The sequence below is a fragment of the Canis lupus genome, chromosome 1, assembly GCF_003254725.2.
Source record: "Canis lupus dingo isolate Sandy chromosome 1, ASM325472v2, whole genome shotgun sequence".
Taxonomy (NCBI): domain Eukaryota; kingdom Metazoa; phylum Chordata; class Mammalia; order Carnivora; family Canidae; genus Canis; species Canis lupus.
Window position 1 is genome coordinate 69425001 of NC_064243.1, and position 20072 is coordinate 69445072.

The 20072-nt window shown below is 44.3% G+C and overlaps 1 protein-coding gene across 8 annotated transcripts in view; it reads left to right on the top strand.

Moving 5' to 3' along the window:
• Nucleotides 1–20072, top strand: part of AKAP7 (A-kinase anchoring protein 7) — a 127658-nt gene that overhangs the window by 18757 nt on the left and 88829 nt on the right. For all 8 annotated transcript variants that reach the window (XR_007413642.1, XM_035707608.2, XM_035707610.2 and 5 more), the window contains exons 3-5: nt 2181–2320; nt 13560–13696; nt 18774–18934. Coding sequence is in view for 7 of the 8 variants with exons in the window: in XM_035707608.2 (XP_035563501.2) it covers nt 2181–2320; nt 13560–13696; nt 18774–18934 (438 nt within the window). In the remaining variant the exon portion in view is untranslated. The remainder of the gene's footprint in view (nt 1–2180; nt 2321–13559; nt 13697–18773; nt 18935–20072) is intronic.

The window sequence follows — 20072 nt, forward strand, 5'->3', positions numbered from 1 at the left end:
AGTAAAGAGAATTCATGTGACTAATGTAAAGTCTCACAGCTAGTAAGTAGGGGTCCAGGATTCCATCCCACAAACTCTGATCCAGACTATATTAAAACAGATTTCCATTTCTAGAGCACTGGTTTACCAAGAGCAGATGGAGGTGGGCTAGAAATGTCTGCAGACGGTGCTTTCAAATATATATGGTACTTTATTAGCATATTTTGTGGCTTCTGTTTAAAATTAGTAGATTTAGTTTGTTACTACGATCAAATGTAGGACTGTTTCTTAGATGTCTAAAATTGCAAGCAGCTCGATAGCATATTGATTTGATTTTCCATATTTAAAGAATTGCGTGGGAAATAAAACCCAATGGCATCATATGAGGCAATTCAATCAATGCTCATGATGCAGATGAGAATGTGGCAAAGTTTTTCTTAGTAATAGGATTTATAAAGTTCTGACAAGCTTACCTGTAAACAGGAAGCATATAATAATTTATATTTCAAATACATGTTCTCTGTGAAGATACATCATTTTAACCATATTAATCATCAGGTATATTGTTGAAAAATATAGTAATGAAGTCCATGCACAAACACACCAGATAATTTTGCCCTAACTCGTAGTGCTGTACTTAGACTTATTACCCGGGTTGCCTTGCCCTTACTTTACCCCTTACCTTCTAGATGTCACAAGTGTATGTTAGTCCTGGAAAGACAGCATGTCTATTTCTTTTTTTTTATTTATTTATTTATTTATTTATTTTTTTTTAGATTTTATTTATTTATTCATAGACACACACAGAGAGAGAGAGAGGCAGAGACACAGACAGAGGGAGAAGCAGGCTCCATGCAGGGAGCCCGATGTGGGACTCGATCCCGGGTCTCCAGGATCACACCCCAGGCTGCAGGCGGCACCAAACCCCTGCGCCACCGGGGCTGCCCAGCATGTCTATTTCTACAAACCTTTAGCTTTTAAATTGTAAACATACTTTACTAATTTTTTAAAAGATTTTATTTATTTATTTATTTATTTATTTAGAATAAGGAGTTTGGTAAGATCAGGATCGCGTAGGCACACGGGCTTGTGCTGCGGGTTGAGCTGACTTCCCACAAGGCATTGTGTGTAATGATCACTAGGGTCTCTTAGAGTTGATCCCAAAGATGGAACTGACCTCTAGGATTGAATGTAAATAAGGGGGTTTCTTCTTTTCTAAGGTTATACCCTTTTCTAAGGTTATACCTCAGAATATGCAATTATACTTGAATTTTTACTAAGTCTCTGCAAGGCACTCCATTCTGAACAGTAAGTTATTGTCCAGGAAGGCGCAGCCTGAAAACTGTCAGTGGTGATTTTGTACGCACAGGGGAGTTGCTGATAGAGTCTGTGAAAAAAGGAGACAACAGCATTTCATACTGATTTGGTAATTATTTCTGGGGGCATAGCTTCATAATTAGAATTGTTGGGTGTTGTAAATGAGTCTTTTGAAGATGACGTTAACAAGTAGGCTCCTAAGTGCTTCTCAACTATTTGTGGTTAAGGACCAGTTTTGTTTTGTTTTAATTTCCTATTTGTTGCCAACTGATATTTTTGTAAAATAGAGTAAAAAAATGAACTATTAGAAAAATGAAAAAAAAAACCCACAAAATAGAAACCAAAATTCAATAGACAAAATTACTTTGCTTCCTCCTATGGAAGTTTCTAAAGCAGTCTCTTGACGCCGACCACAGACCAGACTTGGAGTGGCGTTGCTATCAGTGGTTATGTTGTGGAAGTCACAAATAGACATATACAAGATGGGTGAAAAAAATGATCTTTTCTGATATCATGAGAATTGTGGCCCCGGGGAGAGGATGATTGTTAGTGGAGCTCTAGATCATGGGCCACTTCTGGCCAACCCTCTGCTTTGTAAAGAGGTTTTATTGGAACACAGCTGCACCTACTCCTCTGTGTTTGTCTACAGCAGACTTGGATAGTTTTGACCAAGACCATGTGATATGCAAAGCCCCAAATATTTACTCTGGGGTCCTTTACAGAAGAGTTTGCTTGGTCCTGCTTTCGACGTGAAAATGACTCTAATGGGTGATTGGTACTTATATAGTGCTTGTTTCCTTTGTTTGTTTGTTTGTTTGTTTTTGCACTAAATTATCTTTGTTTAAATACATCAGACATATTATTGTTTGACTTTTTCTCTCTAGTCACTGATGCACCCCACATAAATTTGGAGAGAAGTAAAGAAAATGAACGGATCAGTAAAGATCAAATAAAGAAGAGGAAAAAAAAGCAAAAAGGTTATCAACCCAACTATTTCCTATCCATTCCGATCACCAACAAAGAGGTGCTTTGATTTTTTAATTGGAGTATGGTTGACACACAATGTCACTTTAGTTTCAACTGTGCAGCATGGGGACGTGACGGTCTGTACAGTGGGCTGCACCCCGTCACAGATGGAATAGCCCCCGTCTGTCCACACCGGGGACTGCGACCCCTACGCTGTGCCCTTCATCCCTGTGACTTGTTCATTCCTTGACTGGAAGCCTGTTCCTCCCCCTCCCCTTCACCATTTTCCCATCCCCCTCCACACTCCCCTCAGGCCACCCTCACTTCTTTGTATTTATGGGTTTGTTTTGGCTTTTTTGTTTGTTTGTTTATTCATTTGTTTTGTTTTTTTAAAGGTTTTTTTTTTTAACTGTTTTACTCTAAAGTTTATTTTAAATTTAAATTACACTAAATGCTTATAAGCCCATTTGCTCTCAGCTCTTCAGTGTCTTTGGTGGCATTTTAGCTGGGTATATGAGAAATAATCCTGTTTAAACAATAGAATGCATTTAAACAGTAATTTTGGGAAATAGTATTTAAGCAATCCTATTTAAACATTAATTTTGCAAAAGCCTTTTGAAAAGTGTTGCCAGGTGGCATGTCAGGGTCGGTTCTCTGTAAGTGTGTATTTGCCGTAATGGAGGAACCCTTCAGAAGCAGGGAGCAGTGGCCAGGTAGGAAAAGAGGATTCCAAAATCTCTTCTGGAAAGTAAAGTGGGTTTCTTGCTGCTTAGTCCTGTGTATGGTGAGGATGACTGCAACATAGTAGTTTCTTAAAAAATTACTCATTGTTGTACCAATTTAATATTGCATGATAAACTTGGGTAGAAGTCTATTAAAAATCTGAAAAATTAATGGGGTATGAATAATAAACAGGACCAGCCAATTGGCCCAAACTAAGAACCCCTTGTATGTGGCGGAGAGCTGCAGTATCTAATTAAAGCTGCTGGAGCAGGGGGTGGGGAAGGAAGCTGCCCTGGAAGACTGGCTGTTTTCACATCTTGGTGCGGTTCGAGAGGCAGATCTGAGTTTCCGTTTGATTGTGGACCATGATGCCCTTTACTAGTATTAAACTACAAAAACCCCAAGTACATTTGAAGACCCGGTTGGCTTTAGTGAGCAAGTCCTGAACGGGGCAGCCTCTCATCTGGCGAAGAGGAACGGGCTCCGTCAGGCTGCAGGAGAGGGCAGGGTTTAGAGGTAGAGATGGGGAGGAAAGAAGGAAACTGTGGGCAAAGGATCCATCCTTTTAGGCAAGGTCACCCTCCGAAGGAGAAAGGACAGGTCTGTCAGTAAACTTACTCGTGCCCACCAGGAAACCCCACGCGACGGGTAAGTCCCTGGGGCGGTTAGGGTAGGTGTCACTTCTTGCTTTGCCAACAGGAGGCCCTTCGCCCCTGTGGTTCCATTCTGGGCCTCTGGTTTCTTTTTAAGGCACCTTTTGCAGTGGCTCCTCCCCTTATTTAACTAGAATGTTTCTGGGGAATGCTAATGAATTTGGAAAAAATCAAAGCAAATGAAAATTGAAATCAAATAAATATCAAAAGAAAAAAATATTCTTGATGCATTCCAGGCAATTTTTGGTCTGTGAGATCACAGTTTAGCTGGGGAGAGAAGATACATAAAAAAAGAAATTTGTATTACTTAGCGATTTTTGTAAAAAATAGAATTTTCTATTTATTTTTAAAATTTTATAGTTTATTTTTTAAAGTATTTTATTTATTTATTAGAGATAAAGAGAGAGAGTTTTTAAAAGTATTTTATTGATTTATTAGAGAGAGAGAGAGAATGCAGGCATGAGCCCGAGGAGGAGCAGAGGGTGAGGACAAAGCAGACTCCCCCGCTGACCAGGGAGCCTGATTCGGGGCTCGATCCTGGAATCCCAGAGATCGTGATCTGAGCCGAAAGCACTTAACCGACCTTGCCCCACGATACGAGGTTTTAGAACTTAATGCAGTAAACAATTAGATTATGATCTTACTGGTCCATACCTGTAAAATATGATGGGTTAACATTATGATAGTCCTTCAGAGTATTTAGGTGACACAAAGTTTAATGTCATCAGCAATGATCTATTTTGTTATATGTTATATTAAAATACCTGGGGGATCCCTGGGTGGCTCAGCGGTTTGGTGCCTGCCTTTAGCACAGGGCGCGATCCTGGAGACCCGGGATCGAGTCCCGCGTCGGGCTCCCTGCATGGAGCCTGCTTCTCCCTCTGCCTGTGTCTCTGCCTCTCTCTCTCTCTCTCTCTCTCATAAATAAATAAATCGTTAAAATAAATAAAATAAAATAAAATAAAATACTTGTGAGTTATTTGGACAGGTTTTCTTTGAAATTTAGGATCGTAGGTACACACGGAAGTCAGAAGACAGCTGGAGGGCAAAGGTGGTCCCGTTTAACGGAGAAGTCAGAAGCTAAGTCCTCAGGACCCAGAGTGTGGAACAGGCAAGGTGACTTCGCAGGGACCCCCAATCTATGATTGGGAGAGCCCCCAGGTTCCGTATTTTGCTTTGCTGCGGAGAGCTTGTCCTACTACTTCCCTCAGTGTAGAATCTGGGGGAGCACTTCTCTAAGTTGCTTTACCCGGCCCTCCGTGGGGCCTGCCCCCTTCTCACGTCCGTCCGGGCCCGCGGGGTGATCTGAGCAGCCCCCCACCCCCCCAGGCTGGCCTGGCCCTCCTCGCCTAGCTCTGGCCTCCTGCCTCTCCAGTGAAGATCACTGGGGTCATGAGGTGTGGAGGGCACGTGGCCCAGGAATTCTTTCCTTGTGCACCTTGTTCGGGATTTGGGCCCCAGCAGTGCCCGGAGGAGGGGAAGAGAGGATGGCCTGCGCTCTGGGTCTCACCTTGCAGGCTGCCTTAGCCTGTGAGTCTGCCTCTCCCTCTCTGGGAGGCGGTGTAGACAGCTGGAAGATGGGCCTTGTTTGAAGACATCCGGGTACAGACTTCCTGCGGAGGTAGGGGAGGTGACTTGATTTGTGTCATTTTACATTTCTTTAGGTGTAAAATGGAGGTGATCATTGTTTTCTGAACCCACATCTGGGCCCACCACCCGCCTGCTTCTGTGTCTCCCTATTCCCCGCGGGCGTCAGGACTAAGACAGGCTTTGCCATGTCCCCCGAGGCTCTGCACAGACCCGCTTTCCCCGCTTTGGCACCGGTTCCTTGTGCTTGAGACCCTGTGACCTCGGACCTGCCGGCTTCCTTTTGCCCCCAGAGAAGGCCTCTCCTGTCCGGGAGTTTTGTTTTGGTTTGGTTTTCTCCTCTTGGTTTTGTTAATGACAAAATCTCAGCCCGCCCTCTTTGCTGGTGACCCCCGCCCAGTCGCTGGCCCCCACATGACCTGTCATCCCTGCCACCTGAGCACGGTTGTCACCCTCCCCAGCCTCTCCGGCTCGTCCTCTGTACCCAGAGCAGAGCTTGGTAGCAGCGGAGATGCTGCAGGTGCCCACAGGGGCTGCAGGTGCTCGGGCACACCCAGTCACACCAGCAGTGGCGGAGGGTTCAGGAACTCCAGGGTCACGATAGAGGTCCCGAAGCCATGGGGTGGGGTGGCTCGGCAACCGCAGGGGCCAGGGGCCTGGAGGCCCAGGATTTGGCCGCTTCCCTCTCCAGGGTGCTGTGTGGGCGACGACGGGCGCAGAGGCGGGAGGGGACAGGGTCACGACGTACATTTTGCATCTTTTATGAACGTCTTTTTTGTTTGTTTTAAAGTATCAAATGTTATTTTTCTTTAAAAACTGCTTATGGGCTTTTGTGGGAAGGCCTGGGAAAAGAAGCGGCGTTTATAACGTGTTTCAATGGGAGACTGTGTGCCAAGTTCCAATTAAGTGACCTGCAAACAGGCTTCTGGAAGGGAGCACATTCACAATGAGCTGCTCTACTTTTGGCCTCTACTTGTTGGCATCTAGTTTTTTTGTTGTTGTTGTTTTTTGGCATCTAGTTTTAAAGAAAAAAAGGATTCAGATTTACATGGGTCTTTGATTTTAAAACCCATTCTTAGATGTTTGAAATTCTTCCTTAATGGAAATTCATATTTTTTTTTTAGGAATAGAACTGGACAATGAATTAGAATGGCCGCATATAAATATCCTAATTTCAAGTATATGAAAGAGTCTGTTTCTCCACTACCTGCAATTATACATTAGCTTAAAAATAAGAAGAAAAATATTTAATATAATAAATCTTACATGTTTCTTAAATGGCTAGAATTGTCTAATTGTTAATTCTAGTTGGATTTACTTTTGTTGGTTTTATGTGCTTTCTTATGAGTAGTAATATTATAAGATAAATCAGCGCTGAAAAAACGCAAGGGAACAATTAGAAACTGATTGAATTCAGGAGAATGTTAATTTTTTACAAGATAATTTTTTACACTAATGGAAAAATATTCTTTGGGGGTTTTAAAAGGCATTTGCAACATTTAATCCCATATTTCATCATTTTGTAACGTGAAAATTGCTGATCTTACACAATAATAATTGCATATTTGTGCATTCAGTTCTTTCCTGGGAAGTATAATTGTGAAAGTATTTGATACCATGGTGTGCATGTGAACCACTGGGTAGATGTGGAAAATCCTCCTGTTGGAGATTGATTTTTTACTTTTACTCCAGTTTTGCTCTGTCATCAATCTTTCAAGTTCTTTTCATGGTTGTAGAAAAGCAAGAAAAATGAAAGTGCTCAGCATTGAAGAAAAGTTACGGTAGCAAATTGAAGTGAAATTCTAGTAAATCTTAATGAGGCAGCAAATTTGGGAACAATATAAGTTAACAGCTTCAAAAAATTCCGAAAATAATGTCAAAAGATGGGGGTCAAAGACATTCTCGTCTGTGCTGGTGTGTGGCTTGTCTTCCTCGTGCAGAAGCGCTGTAACTTTAAGGCTTTGCCTTTGCACCCATGAACGCTTTGAGTCAATTAGAAAGCTTAAAAGATATAAAAGTGAATTTTCTAACTGCATTATTTTTAGGCATGTGGGGCATGGCTTAGTGCTGAGGTTTAACAGGTGGAAGTGTGTGTTTATTCCCTAAACACAAATATTTAGGATTTTTTTATTTTTATTATTTTTTTAATATTTAGGATTTTAATGATGCCTTATTTTTAAAAGTTTCTGTCAATATTCTATTTAAATATGACTCTCTAGTATTAGGTTTTCTGAATGTGCCTGTATGGTGCTGTCAGTGGCTAGGGATTGTGGTGACGGATAAGCTTTAAGGGCTTTGTAGACTTTGAAACAGTGGCTGCAACAATTAGTTTCCTTTGGCCTTTACTGACTTTGGTACTTTATACACTGGGTTGCAGAAGAAGACTGAAGTTTTTTTCGTTTTTCTTTTATGTTTTAAGAATGTAATTAGGAATACAAAAAAAACATTTAAAAAGCTCTTAAGATGATATCAAGCAATATGTAAACTAATCTGGAGCATCATAGGGAGCATCAAAGCGTGGCTGGAAATACATCACCTGATCGGGGCGCGTTGCTGGCTCAGTTGGAGGAGCATCCAACTCTTAATCTCAGGGTTGTGAGTTGGAGCCCCATGTTGGATATAGAGATTATTTACATAAATAAAACTTTTTTTTTTTTTAAAGGAAAGAAATCACTTCATTACATTATCTTTAGAATTTTTGTAGGTTGAGGTTAATCCTGTATTATAAGTGCTGTGTGACATTAGGGAATTAATCTTCAAAGTATTTTATGGTTTTTAATATTTAACTTATTTAAAATAGTCTGGAACTATTTTACCATATTTAATTTACAAGCTACTGGATGGTCTGGAACGATTTTACCATGCTGGGCATTGCACTAAGATGTTGAATACACAAACAAATGCAGTTTTTTAGTATTATCCTGAATTTATATATAATTAGTATTTGAGCCCAGAATGAAGAATGTTTGTATGAAAATGCAGACAACTTACCTGCTAGGTGCAAGTAGCAAGCCCCTGGGGGCCTGGTGGGCACAGGTGGCTGAGCATCCAACCCTTGTCTTTGGCCCAGGTCATGACCTTGGGGTTCTGGCTGGAGCCTGTGATGGAATCTGTGCTCAGTGGGGGGTCTGCTCGGGGCTCTTCTCTGCCCCCACTCACACACACACTCTCCCTCTCTCAAATAAATAAAACAAACCTTTAAATGAACCAACCAAACAAAAACAAGCAGCAAGTCCCTAGCAATGCCATAATCGTCTCCAAACATTGCTGAATGGTCCCCGGGAGGCAGAACCGCAAGGGCAGAGGGCCACAGATTATAATTGGGGCAGTCCCACCCCTCGAATCAGGCGAGTGGTGTAGGGCTTACGGGGCATTTTCACGGAGCTTATGTCCTGGGACCCGTGACACAGCTCTGTGAGTTCGGCCATGCAGATTCCAACATTCCTATTTTGCAGCTGAAGAAGCCAAGACTCCGTGAGACGAGGTGACTTGTGTGGCCTCACACCTATGGTAGACTCGGGTTAAAATCCAGAATTTCTGAGCCAAGTTCAGCATTCTTAATTAGCATCGCTCTGCGTATGTGAGTTCTCATCCTGTGCTACTCTCCCTGTTCAGCCAAACCAGAGTTACCACTTGTACCCCTGAGATTTGGAGATGTAATTACATCGTTTAGAGGCATGACTTTGTTTTTAAATTGAAGTATGGTTGGCACACAGCGTCCAGTCGTCTCGGGTGGACAGCCTAGGGTTTTGGCCATCTACGTTAGGCCGTGCTCACCCCGAGTGCAGCCCCCGTGGGTCACCCCCCAGCCCCAGCTCGTGCCACCGGCCATGCTGCCCGCGCTGTGCCTTTCATCCTCGGACTTGCTCAGCCCACCGCGAGCCTGCGTCTCCCACCCCCCACCCGCTGCCCATCCTACCCTCCTACCTACCCCTGAGAGCCGTGAGTGTGAATTCTGTTTCTGTAGGTCTGTTTCTGGTTTTTGTTTATTTGTTTTGTGCTTTAGATTCCATATAGAGGTCAACTCTTAGGATATTTATCTTTCTCTGTGTGGCTCAGCATAATACTCTCCAGGTCCGTCCATGTTTTTTGCAAATGGCAAGATCTTTGATACCTGATTAACATTCCAATATATAAATATACATAGATATTTATAGTGGAATTATATAGACATGTATAATATCTTCTCTATCAGTGGACACCAGGGTGGCTTCCACAATTTGGATATTGTAAATTATGCTGCAATAAACATGGAGGTGCATGTATGTTTTTGAATTATTATTTTCATTTTCTTTGGTTAAATACCTAGTAGTGGAATTACTGGATCACATGGTATTTTTAATTTATTGAGGAACCTCCATGTTGTTTTCCACAGTGGTTGTAACTATGTACCCACCAACAGTGCATGAGGGATCCTTTTTCTTCACATCCTTGTCAACACTTGTTATTTTCTTTTCTTTCTTTTTTCTTTTCTTTTCTTTTTTCTTTTCTTTTCTTTTCTTTTTCTTTTTCTTTTTCTTTTTCTTTTTCTTCTTTTTTCTCTTTTCTTTTTCTTTCTTTTCTTTTTCTTTTCTCTTTTCTTTTTTCTTTTCTTTTTCTCTTTTCTCTTCTTCTTTTGTCTTTTTGATTCTAGCCCTTCTGAGAGGTATAAGGCGATATCTCACTGTGGTTTTGATTTGTGTTTTCCTGATGATGAAGACGTTGAGCATCTTTTCATGTGTCTGTTGGCCATCTGGATGTCTTCTTTAGAAATGTCTCTTCAGGTCCTCTGTCCATGTTTTAATTAGATTATTTGTTTTTTTGGTGTTGAGTTATATATATTCTTTGGTTATTAAACAAATGTCATTTGAAAGTATCTTCCCCAGGGACACCTGGGTGGCTTAGTCGGCTCAGGTCATGATCCCAGGGCCCTGGGGTTGAGCATTGGGCTCCCTACTCAGCGAGCAGTCGGCCTCTCCCTTTCTCACTGCTCCTCCCCCTTGCTCTTGCTTCCTCGCTGGTGTTCACTCTCTGTCTCAAATAAGTAAATAAGGGCAGCCCGGGGGGCTCAGGAGTTTAGCGCCTTTGACCCAAGGCCTGATCTTGGAGACCTGGGATCGAGTCCCATGTCGGGCTCCCTGCATGGAGCCTGCTTTTCCCTCTGCCTGTGTCTCTGCCTCTCTCTGTGTCTCTCATAAATGAATAAATAAAATCTAAAAAAAAAACAAAAGTAAATAAAATCTTTAAAAAAAATCTGTAGGTTGCCCTTTCACTTTGTTGATTTCTTTTGCTGTACAAAAGCTTTTTATTTTGGTGTGATCCCAATAGTTTGTTTTTGCTTTGTTTTTCTTGCCTTAGGAGTTGTATCTAGAAAAATGTTGCCAAGACCAATGTCAAAGAGATGATAGCCTTTGTTTCCCTCTAGGAGATTTATGGTTTCAGGTCTCACATTTAGGTCTTTTAATCCATTTTGAGTTTATTTTTTGTCTATGGTTTGAGAAAGTGGTCCAGTTTTATTCTTCTACATGTTGCTTTCCGGTTTTCTCAACACCATTTGTTGAAGAGACTTTTTCCTGTTGTATTTCTGTCTCCTTCATCATAGATTAATTGAGCATATGAGTGTATTTTTCTTTTTTGGGCTTTCTGTGTTGTCCCATTGATCTCTGTGTCTATTTTTGTGCCAGTGCCAGAGGTCTAACAGCTTTGAGCACCTCTGATGCCCTTGACACTGGGTGAGGCCCTTTCCATATGAACCTTGACCCTCTTAAGTTGCTTTGTTAGGCCCATAAGCCAATTTCAGTATTTCGCTATACCTGGAAAAAACTCAAAAATTCAAATTTAAAATAATTTGTGAGTAATATAAATTTACTTTAAAGGTCTTTTTGAGAGGGCCAATGTATTCCATCACACAGTATCCAGTAAGACTTCCTAAAAATCTTTGAATTCCTTTTTTCCCCCTCAGTGTTTCATTCTTAAGCCAGTACCCACATCTCTGCCCCCTTTGTCCCATCTAGAAAACAAGCCAATTCCTTGTATCTGTTGCATTTTTTCTTGTGTGTTGTAATTTATTCTTAAATTTCTTTGTTTTGGTATATGATTTTAAACAGATTTTTTTTATCTTCTATTTTTCAATTTATTTTCATAGAGTTAATACCAATACCTACCACATAGAGATGTTCAGAGGCTTCAGTGGACTAATATGTGTAAAATGCTCACTTTGGTACCTAGAACCTAGTGATCACACCATATAGGTTAGTTAGTGCTATTGTTCTTTATTATTTTTTGTTTTGTTTTCTTAATTAAACTTTTTTTGAGAAAAAATAATTTATTTCTGTAAGTAAGGGAGTAGATAATTAAATTATGGGGCATACAATTGGAACCCCGTGCCATTAAAGAAAATGAAGATATTCGATATATTTAATGATTTGGAAAATGTCTAATAAATTTTAGGTGCAAAAGCACATCTCAGCATGATGTGACCTGACCGTTACTGATGTATCCTCAGGCCAGTTCTCTTCTTTTTTTTTTTTTTTCCAGTTCTCTTCTTTATCTTAACTTTACTTTAATTCCGGCACAGGGAACGCACAGTGTTGTATTGGTTTCAGCTGTACTTTTGCATGTTGTTTCTCTTACTGTTATGAATAGCCAAGGTGTGGTGGTGGGTTAGAGAAATAAACATGGCCCTGGAGGAGTTGACAGTCGAATTTTATTGATACAGAGTTAGAGGAGAGGGACTCTGCGCGACCCTCATGTGCCGTCGGGTCAGGAGCACTTGGTTTCTCAGGCTCTGGGATTCGTCGAAGGGACCCCTGGCCTTGGGCCATCGCACGTCAGGTGTTGCTACATCACTGCCTCCCAGAAAACCCCCTTTCCTGTGTCGCCATCGCCCAGATGGCAAGGGAAAGAGACCGGCGAGGCGATTGTGGGGACACAGATTTACTGTGAAGCTGCCCGGGAGGCCAGGTCCCTGGGCAGCGAGGTCCCCGGGCAGCCAGGTCTCTGGGAGGCCAGGTCCCCGGGCAGCTAGGTCCCCGGGAGACCAGGTGCCAGGGAGGTCAGATCCCTAGGAGACCAGGTACCAGGGAGGCCAGGTCCCCAGGAGACCAGGTACCAGGGAGGCCAAGTCTTCAGGAGGCCAGGTCCCCGGGCAGCCAGGTCCCAGGGAGGCCAGGTCCCCGGGGAGGCCAGGTCCCCAGGGGGCCAGGTCCCTGGCCAGCCAGGTCCCCGGGAGGCCAGGTCTTCAGGAGGCCAGGTCCCCAGGAGGCCAGGTCCCTGAGGGCATCTCGGGGTTTGCCCAGTTCCCTCCTGTGGGTACTGGGAGTGTTGTTGGGAGAAAGTAGCGACTCCAGCATCAGGACAGTCCATTGTGCTCCGAGCCCCTTTGTCCGATCTCGCAGTGTCATAGTAGCCCCTGCCCCTGTTGTGGCCCCTGCCCTCCCTCTGGTCACTGAATGAGCGCCCAGCCTCCTGGCTCCTGGGAGCGCTCTCCTCTCCGAGGGTGGCTCGCTTTGCCATCAGCTGTGAGCTTCTCAGCGACTCTCCTTGCCCGGCTGTGCCCCTCCTCATACATCTGGGCAAGTGACAATAGTCACTCCTGTTGAGATTATTGCTGTCCTAAAAAATCTTAAAGGCCGTGAAGAATGGGTTCTCAGACACATTCACTTGGGGACAAATAAATAATACTTCCAACAGGAATGGAATGTTGTCTGCTGGCTTGACCTTTCTGTGGCAAGAATAAAACTTTTTTTTATTTTATTTTAGGAAAGATCATGATTATCATGAGTCATACTGCATATTCTAAGGACCATTTTTTGAAAAGCTGCATGGTCACTGAGAGATTGTCAACCAGGGGGTTCAACCCAGTGACTCAGTTTGTAAAATAAGGGTATTAGGCTTGATTTTTTTTTAAAGCTTTATTTATTTATTTGTGTGTGTGTGAGAGAGAAAGAGAATGGGAGGGGCAAAGGGAGAGGGGAGAATCTCAAGCAGACGCCCTGCTCAGCACGGAGCCCCAGATGGGGCTCGACCTCATGACTCTGAGATCCGGACCTGAGCTGAAATCAAGCATCAGGTGTTTGACCGCCTGAGCCTCCCAGGCACCCGTAGGTTTGATGTTTTTAAGATGGACACGGATTGCACGATTCTTCAAGACTTATATATCCTATTAAGCTTCCAAAATTCATTTTATCCAGGGTATTTGAGAACAAATAGGTAATTAAGCATTGTTGAGTTGAGGAATCTTGACATCGTTCTAATTTTGGTCGTTGCTTATTTTTCTTCTTGACTGACGTGTCGTCTTAGGAAATCTTGCTTACCTAACCTCTGTTCTGTGTATATATGTGTGTGTGCGATTAGATTACGAGAGGAATTAAGATCCTGCAAAATGCAATACTCCAGCAAGATGAGCGACTAGCCAAAGCCATGACCAGTGACGGCTCCTTTCACATAACCCTGCTGGTGATGCAGCTATTAAACGAAGATGAAGTCAACCTGTGAGTACTACGTCTTCCTCGAATATCATTTTCCAGATTATTACTTTGGTATGAGTGAACATAGCAGAACCCAAAGAGGCGCTGAAATTCTGAGGAAACATCCTTTGTTATAATTTATTTCAGTTAATAGTCAATGTGCGGAATTAGCAATGCAAATATTCCTTCTAATCTAGGCTTTTAAACTCTGTTACTGTCGTCAAATAGTGGCCCTGGGTCTGTGGTTGCTGCCTGCGTTGATCGTGGACGCCCTCTGGGGCTGACCACGCAGGTTCGGATTCTTGGTAAAGGTCGGGAGCCACGGCCCAACCACCTCTGAATGGCTGCCTGGTTCAGGGCGAATCATGCGCTTTTTGAGGAAACGGGGACCGTAATAGTTCTAGTGCATGCCGCTGCCGCCAGCCTGCGGTGGGGGGCCTCGGCCTTCCCCTCCCCTGGGGATGCTTGCGGGCGCATGTCATGGCTCCTTCCTGGTAACCCTCCGTGTGGTTCTGGTTCAGCCTGGGTTCTGGGTTCTAGCTCTCTGGAGAAGCAGTCCTACCACCTTGCAGTCGCTCCCGTTTTCTCCGTCGCCTGTCGCTTCCCAAGAGAATGAAGGACACGGCTTGGCTGGGGGCGGCCGCCCGTCGGGACCCACGGTCCTGTCCAACCTGGAGCCGCCACGGGCGGCAGGGACACTCTGGGGGAGCCCTGGCTCAGCAAGGCTGGGAGACCCGGGTCACGGAGATGGGCGAGCCCAGCAGGTGCCTCGGTGGGCACCCTCGTCCCCGGGCCCACCAGGACCCAGACACAGTGCCGCAGGGCCTGTGTCCTGCCGGGTGGCCTCGGAGGCCGGGCGGGCGGGCGGGAAGGAAGCCCGGGGCTTGCTGGCAGGGCCCCTGCTTCGGCAGCACGTGCGGCTCCCAAGGCCAGAGGAGCAAGGGTGCGCGGGGCGCCACCGGGGTACCCAGGACGTGGCCCGGCTGTGTCCCCGAAGTGGGACCCTGAGGATGGGCAGGCCGACCAGAGGGCCTACTCAGTCCTCCTAGGAGAACGTGGGCCCCGGGAAGGGGAGGGGAGGGGGCTCCCTCCTGGAAGGAGGCTTGTACCCCGGAGACCTTTTTAAACCAGAAAAGGTTGAGCCACCGTCATCAGCGGGTTTGGATCCATCTGTGTCCTTGGAGCTGGGTCTCTGCTCCCCAGGCTGCACCCCCACGGATGTGGCTTCCTTTGTTCTCCTAACGGAGCGGGAGGCCACAGTGGAGGCCGCAGTGAGGCCCCAGCGAGGAGGCAGGAGCCCTAGGAAGTGGCCAACTCTGGTCAGCAGGGAGGCCGGAGCCAGTCGGTCCCCTTACCACTCAGGGAGGCAGCATGAGGCTGCGGGGCCTAGATGGGGGATGGGGGGGCAGAGACCCTGCTTGGGCACCATGGCCTCCTACAGCCCGAGGCCTCCAGTGAGGGGCACGTGGTGGGCAGCAGGGCCAGGTGACGGCAGGTGCCTCCCCCGTCCCAGGCTGGTCCACGTCCCGGTGCAGGCAGGATGCTTTGAGGGAGGTTTGGGGGCCCTCTGGGTTGTCACGGTGGGGCTCGGTGAGGGGAGGGTCGCTGGGCTGCCCGTTAGGGCCCCGTGCCATCCGGCCCCCATCAGGCCCCCATCCAGCCCCCATCCGGCCTCCATCCAGCCCAGCCATCCAGCCCCTATCTGGCCCCCATCCGGCCCCCATCCGGCCCAGCCATCCGGCCCCCATCCGGCCCCCATCTGGCCCCCATCTGGCTTCCATCCAGCCCCCATCCGGCCCCCATCCAGCCCCCATCCAGCCCCCATCTACCCCCATCCGGCCTCCATCCGGCCCAGCCATCCAGCCCCCATCTGGCCCCCATCCGGCCCCCATCCGGCCCAGCCCGAGCCGGGGCTCCTCGCAGATCCTCACAGTTTCGCGAAGAACCAAATGTCCAGCGAGTCTCCGCGGCGTGAAGTGGCGACCTGGTGCGACCTCCTGGTACTGGGAATATTGTCCCTCCTCGGAGGTGATGAGCACGTACTGGCAGCTTAGCGATTCTTCTCTTTTTTTTTTTTTTTTTTTTTTTAAATTTTTATTTATTTATGATAGTCACACAGAGAGAGAGGGAGAGAGAGAGAGAGGCAGAGACATAGGCAGAGGGAGAAGCAGGCTCCATGCACCAGGAGCCCGACGTGGGATTCGATCCAGGGTCTCCAGGATCACGCCCTGGGCCAAAGGCTGGCGCCAAACCGCTGTACCACCCAGGGATCCCTGATTCTTCTCAACAAAACTGTAATGAAAGCTCTAGGAAACCAACGAGGCCTGTTGTAGGAACCACAGCAACAGCTCCTGGACCTCGCCCGCGCAGGGTCCTGAGCCAGGTGCTTGGGGAAAAGGACGAACCAGGAACGGCCCCTACGCTCTGGGTCATGCAGCTGCCGTCATTAGATGCCCGCTGACCTGAAATGGCCATGGCAGATGACGAGGACAAACCGCCGTGTTCCAAAGGCACGAAGCAGTAATGGCATTTCAAAGGACAAAAGATTTCCTACTAGTTTGGGAAGCCAGGGAAGTGTCTGTGGCAGTGTGTTAGCTTGTATTTTTTATTTTATTAAAAAAAAAAAAGGATTTATTTATCTTGCAGAGAGAGAGGGAGAGGGAGAGAGTGGGAGGGTGCAGGGGAAGGAGACCCCCGGCCCCCCACCCCGCTGAGCAGGGCGCCCAGCAGGCTCCACCCCAGCACCCTGAGGTCGCGGCCTGAGCCCAGGGCACGACGAGCCAGCCGAGTCAGGGACCCGGTCACCTAGGCACCCGCAGCGTGAACCTTCAAAGGAGGAGCAGAATCAAGATGTGTCTTCACTCGGGGAGCTTGATAGTGAGAGAGGAACCGATCTGGTTTCCCGGTAAAACATTATATATATGAAGGATTTTCTGAGTCTCTGATCTTATTTATTTATTTATTTATTTGAGTCTCTGATCTTTTAATTTTACCTTCCATCCTATACCGTATAGTAAGCTGGCTTCTGTATTGTCATTTTCTTGTCTGTGTTCTTTTCAAAATCTAGTATGGTCATCGAGGTACTTAGTGATCTATCGACCAGTGGGTTGGGTGTGGGGTGCGTGGAAGCAGTTTCTAGAATCACGAATTTCTTCAGGGCGCCTGGCTGACTCTTGATGTCAGAGTCACAAGTTTAAGCCCCATGGTGGCTACAGCGATTACTTAAAAAAAAAAAAAAAAAAAAGATTTTTTTTAAAATCATGAATTTCTTCAGACACCACTTCAGGTCCTTTGTCCTCAGAACGTGGGAGAAAGGGATAGAAATTTTAAGGCCAAACCCAGCTGCTGAGCTGAAGAATGGCTGCGCTCCCTGCCTTAATTTCAGACGCACCTTCGGGGCCGAAGCCCCGTTTCAGAGCCGTTTCCTGGATGCGTACACTTTCTCCTCGGTTTACCATGGAGAAGTCTTTGTATAAAACATTCTTGAGAAGATACGCTATTCCAAAGAATTTGGAAGTCTGTGATACTTACCAATAGACCCCAGGACTCTTCCTCTCTGTGATGGGTGACGTCTCCTTGGGACTTCGTGCTCTATGCACCCAGAAAACTGAAAAAGCTGAAACTGGACTGACGTTGGATTATCTAGATTTTTTTTTTAATGAAAAATAGCATGTAGGATTCGCTATGAAAAGCCCTAGGCTTTTGTGTGGCCTACATTTATTTTATTTTATTTTATTTTATTTTATTTTATTTTATTTTATTTATTTTATTTATTTTATTATTTTATTTTATTTTATATTTTATTTTATTTATTTTATATTTTATTTTTTTATTTTATTTTATTTTATTTTTTATTTTAATTAATTAATTAATTTATTTATGTGGCCTCCATCTGAAATGAGTGTCTCGAATTCCCCAATCAGTGAGCGATGGGCCAGAGCGGGTGCCCTCCCCTCGCGGCTCTAACCCCCGCAGCCAAGGCCCGTCCCGCGGCTGGACAGGGACACACACTGTGTCTTCTGCACGGATGCAGTCAGCACAGATTGGGTTTAGGACGTGGACTGGGAGGCACAATGGCAAATGCTGACCTCTCCGAAGGTGTTTTGAAGTATTATTGTACGTTATGTTATGGCCTTGACAAGAATTGAAACTCGGTATGAAGTTATGGATGGAATCAGTTACAGACTTTATATATGAAAACTAATTTAGAAATACGAAAGAGCTAGAAAAGTACCTAAATTTCTTTTCACACATTTGACATATAATTATTGGTGAACAAATCACACTGATTAGTTGAAAATAAAGATGTTTTCTCTGAAGGGTATTTTAAGGCCATCTCCATTATGTAAGAATGTACCTTTTTCTTTTTGGAGTAATTGCTGCCATCTAGTGAGATTTTAATTTTTTCTCATAACGCCATACCTACACTAGAATTCTCTTAAAGATGGAAGGAATTTATCCTAATTTTTAAAATATTCCAAATCTGATAATGTTTGATTCATTCATATAGTAAACATTTGTTATTATGAAGAAAAATAAAGTATTTGAAACACAGAATAGTCCTATAATCACATACATTAAACAGAAATAAACTCAGATGGTTGTAGTTGGCAAATAGAAGATTGTATTTTCATTTAATCCAGTTACAGTATTATCTTATTATGAAGGCTGTTATGGTTTAAGAGATAATGAATATTAAGTTTTAGTGCTTTGCAGATAGTAATTACTATATTGGTACTTTTCATAAGAATCTAGAACTTTCCATATAATCTAATATAAGCTTTTGTGATATTAAGTTTTTTGGAATATATTATCAGTAATTTTTTTTTAGTTGCTTGTGCAGCATTTTCTTGATTAAAAACCTCTTGGTGAACTATAAAATAGTATTTTCTTTCATGTCTTTAATGTAAATTACAATTAAGTAAAGATTTAATTTACTTCTTCCATAATTTTTGTGGGAAATTAATGTTTAATTTGAATCACATGGGTTCGATTTTGAACCTTAATTAGAACAAATATCAAAACTTATCTTTCTAAAACTGATTGTTTCTTGTTTGGTTTTATATATTTCATTACTTAAAAATATATCATCTCTTCCCAGTGGTATCGGTGCTCTTTTGGAATTAAAACCATTTGTAGAAGAAATCCTCCAAGGAAAAGAGTTGATTTTGCCCTTTCAAGGGGTTGACACTTTTGGAAATCAGGTTGGATTTGTGAAGCTGGCAGAAGGACATCACATAAATCCGCTTTTGGAGATAGCAGGTAAAGCAAAACAGTAGCAAATCCATGGGAAATCTCCTGTATTGAGGAAGCAATCTCTTTCCCATCCCCAATTCTCTTAGTAGACGTTTGACGCCTTTTAGCTTTGGAGAGCCATTATAACCTTACGCTAGCAATGAGCTGCTTCGGTATTTGCATGTGTAGGTGAGCAGCCAAATAAAGCACCTGAAAGTTATCTTGAGTTTTTTTTTTTTTCTTTGAGTATGGTTGACGCACAATGCTCCATTAGTTTCAGGTGCACAACATAGTGATTTGATAAGTTTATACTACGTTCACCACGAGTGTAGCTACCATCTGACCCGGTACATCCCTCTTACAGCCACAGCCTTTATCCCTTATGCAGTGACTTTTATTCCCATGACTTCTTTTTTTAAAAATATTGATCCACTGCAGAGAGAGAGAGAGAGTTGGGGGCAAGAGCAGAGGGAGAGGACTCCGCTGAGTGGGGAGCCCGTTGCAGGGCCCAATCTCACGACCCAGATCATGACATGAGCTGAAACCAAGAATTGGACGCTTCATCGACTGAGCCACCCAGGCGTCCCCTGATTTACTCATTCCATACCTGGAAGCCTGTGTCTCCCACCACTTCACCCACTTTGCCCAACCTCCCACCGCTCTCCTTTCCTGCAGCTGTTGTTTTGGTCTCTGTATTTAGAGGCCTCATTCTGCTTTTTTGTTTGTTAATGCATTTGTTTTGTTTTGTTTTTTCAGATTTCACTTATAACTAGAATCATATGGTATTTATCTTTCTCTGTCTGACTTATTTCACTTAGGATAATATGCTTAGGTCCGTCCATGTTGTCTCGAATAGCATGATCCCACCTTTTCTGTGGCTGTGTAATATTCTGGTGTATATATACCACATCTTCCTGTTGATGGATCCTTAGGTTGCTTCTGTATTTGGGCTATTGTAAATAATGCTGGAGTTAATATGGAGGTGCGTATGTTTTTTTGAATTAGTGTCTTTGTTTTTTGGGTAAATACTCAGGAGTGGAATTATTGGATCATATGGTGTTTCTTTGTGATTTTTTGAGGAACCTCCATACTGTTTTCCACAGTGACTGTATTATTTTGATTTTTCGACCTGAGGATATCTTGACTCTGGGCAGTCTGGATGGTG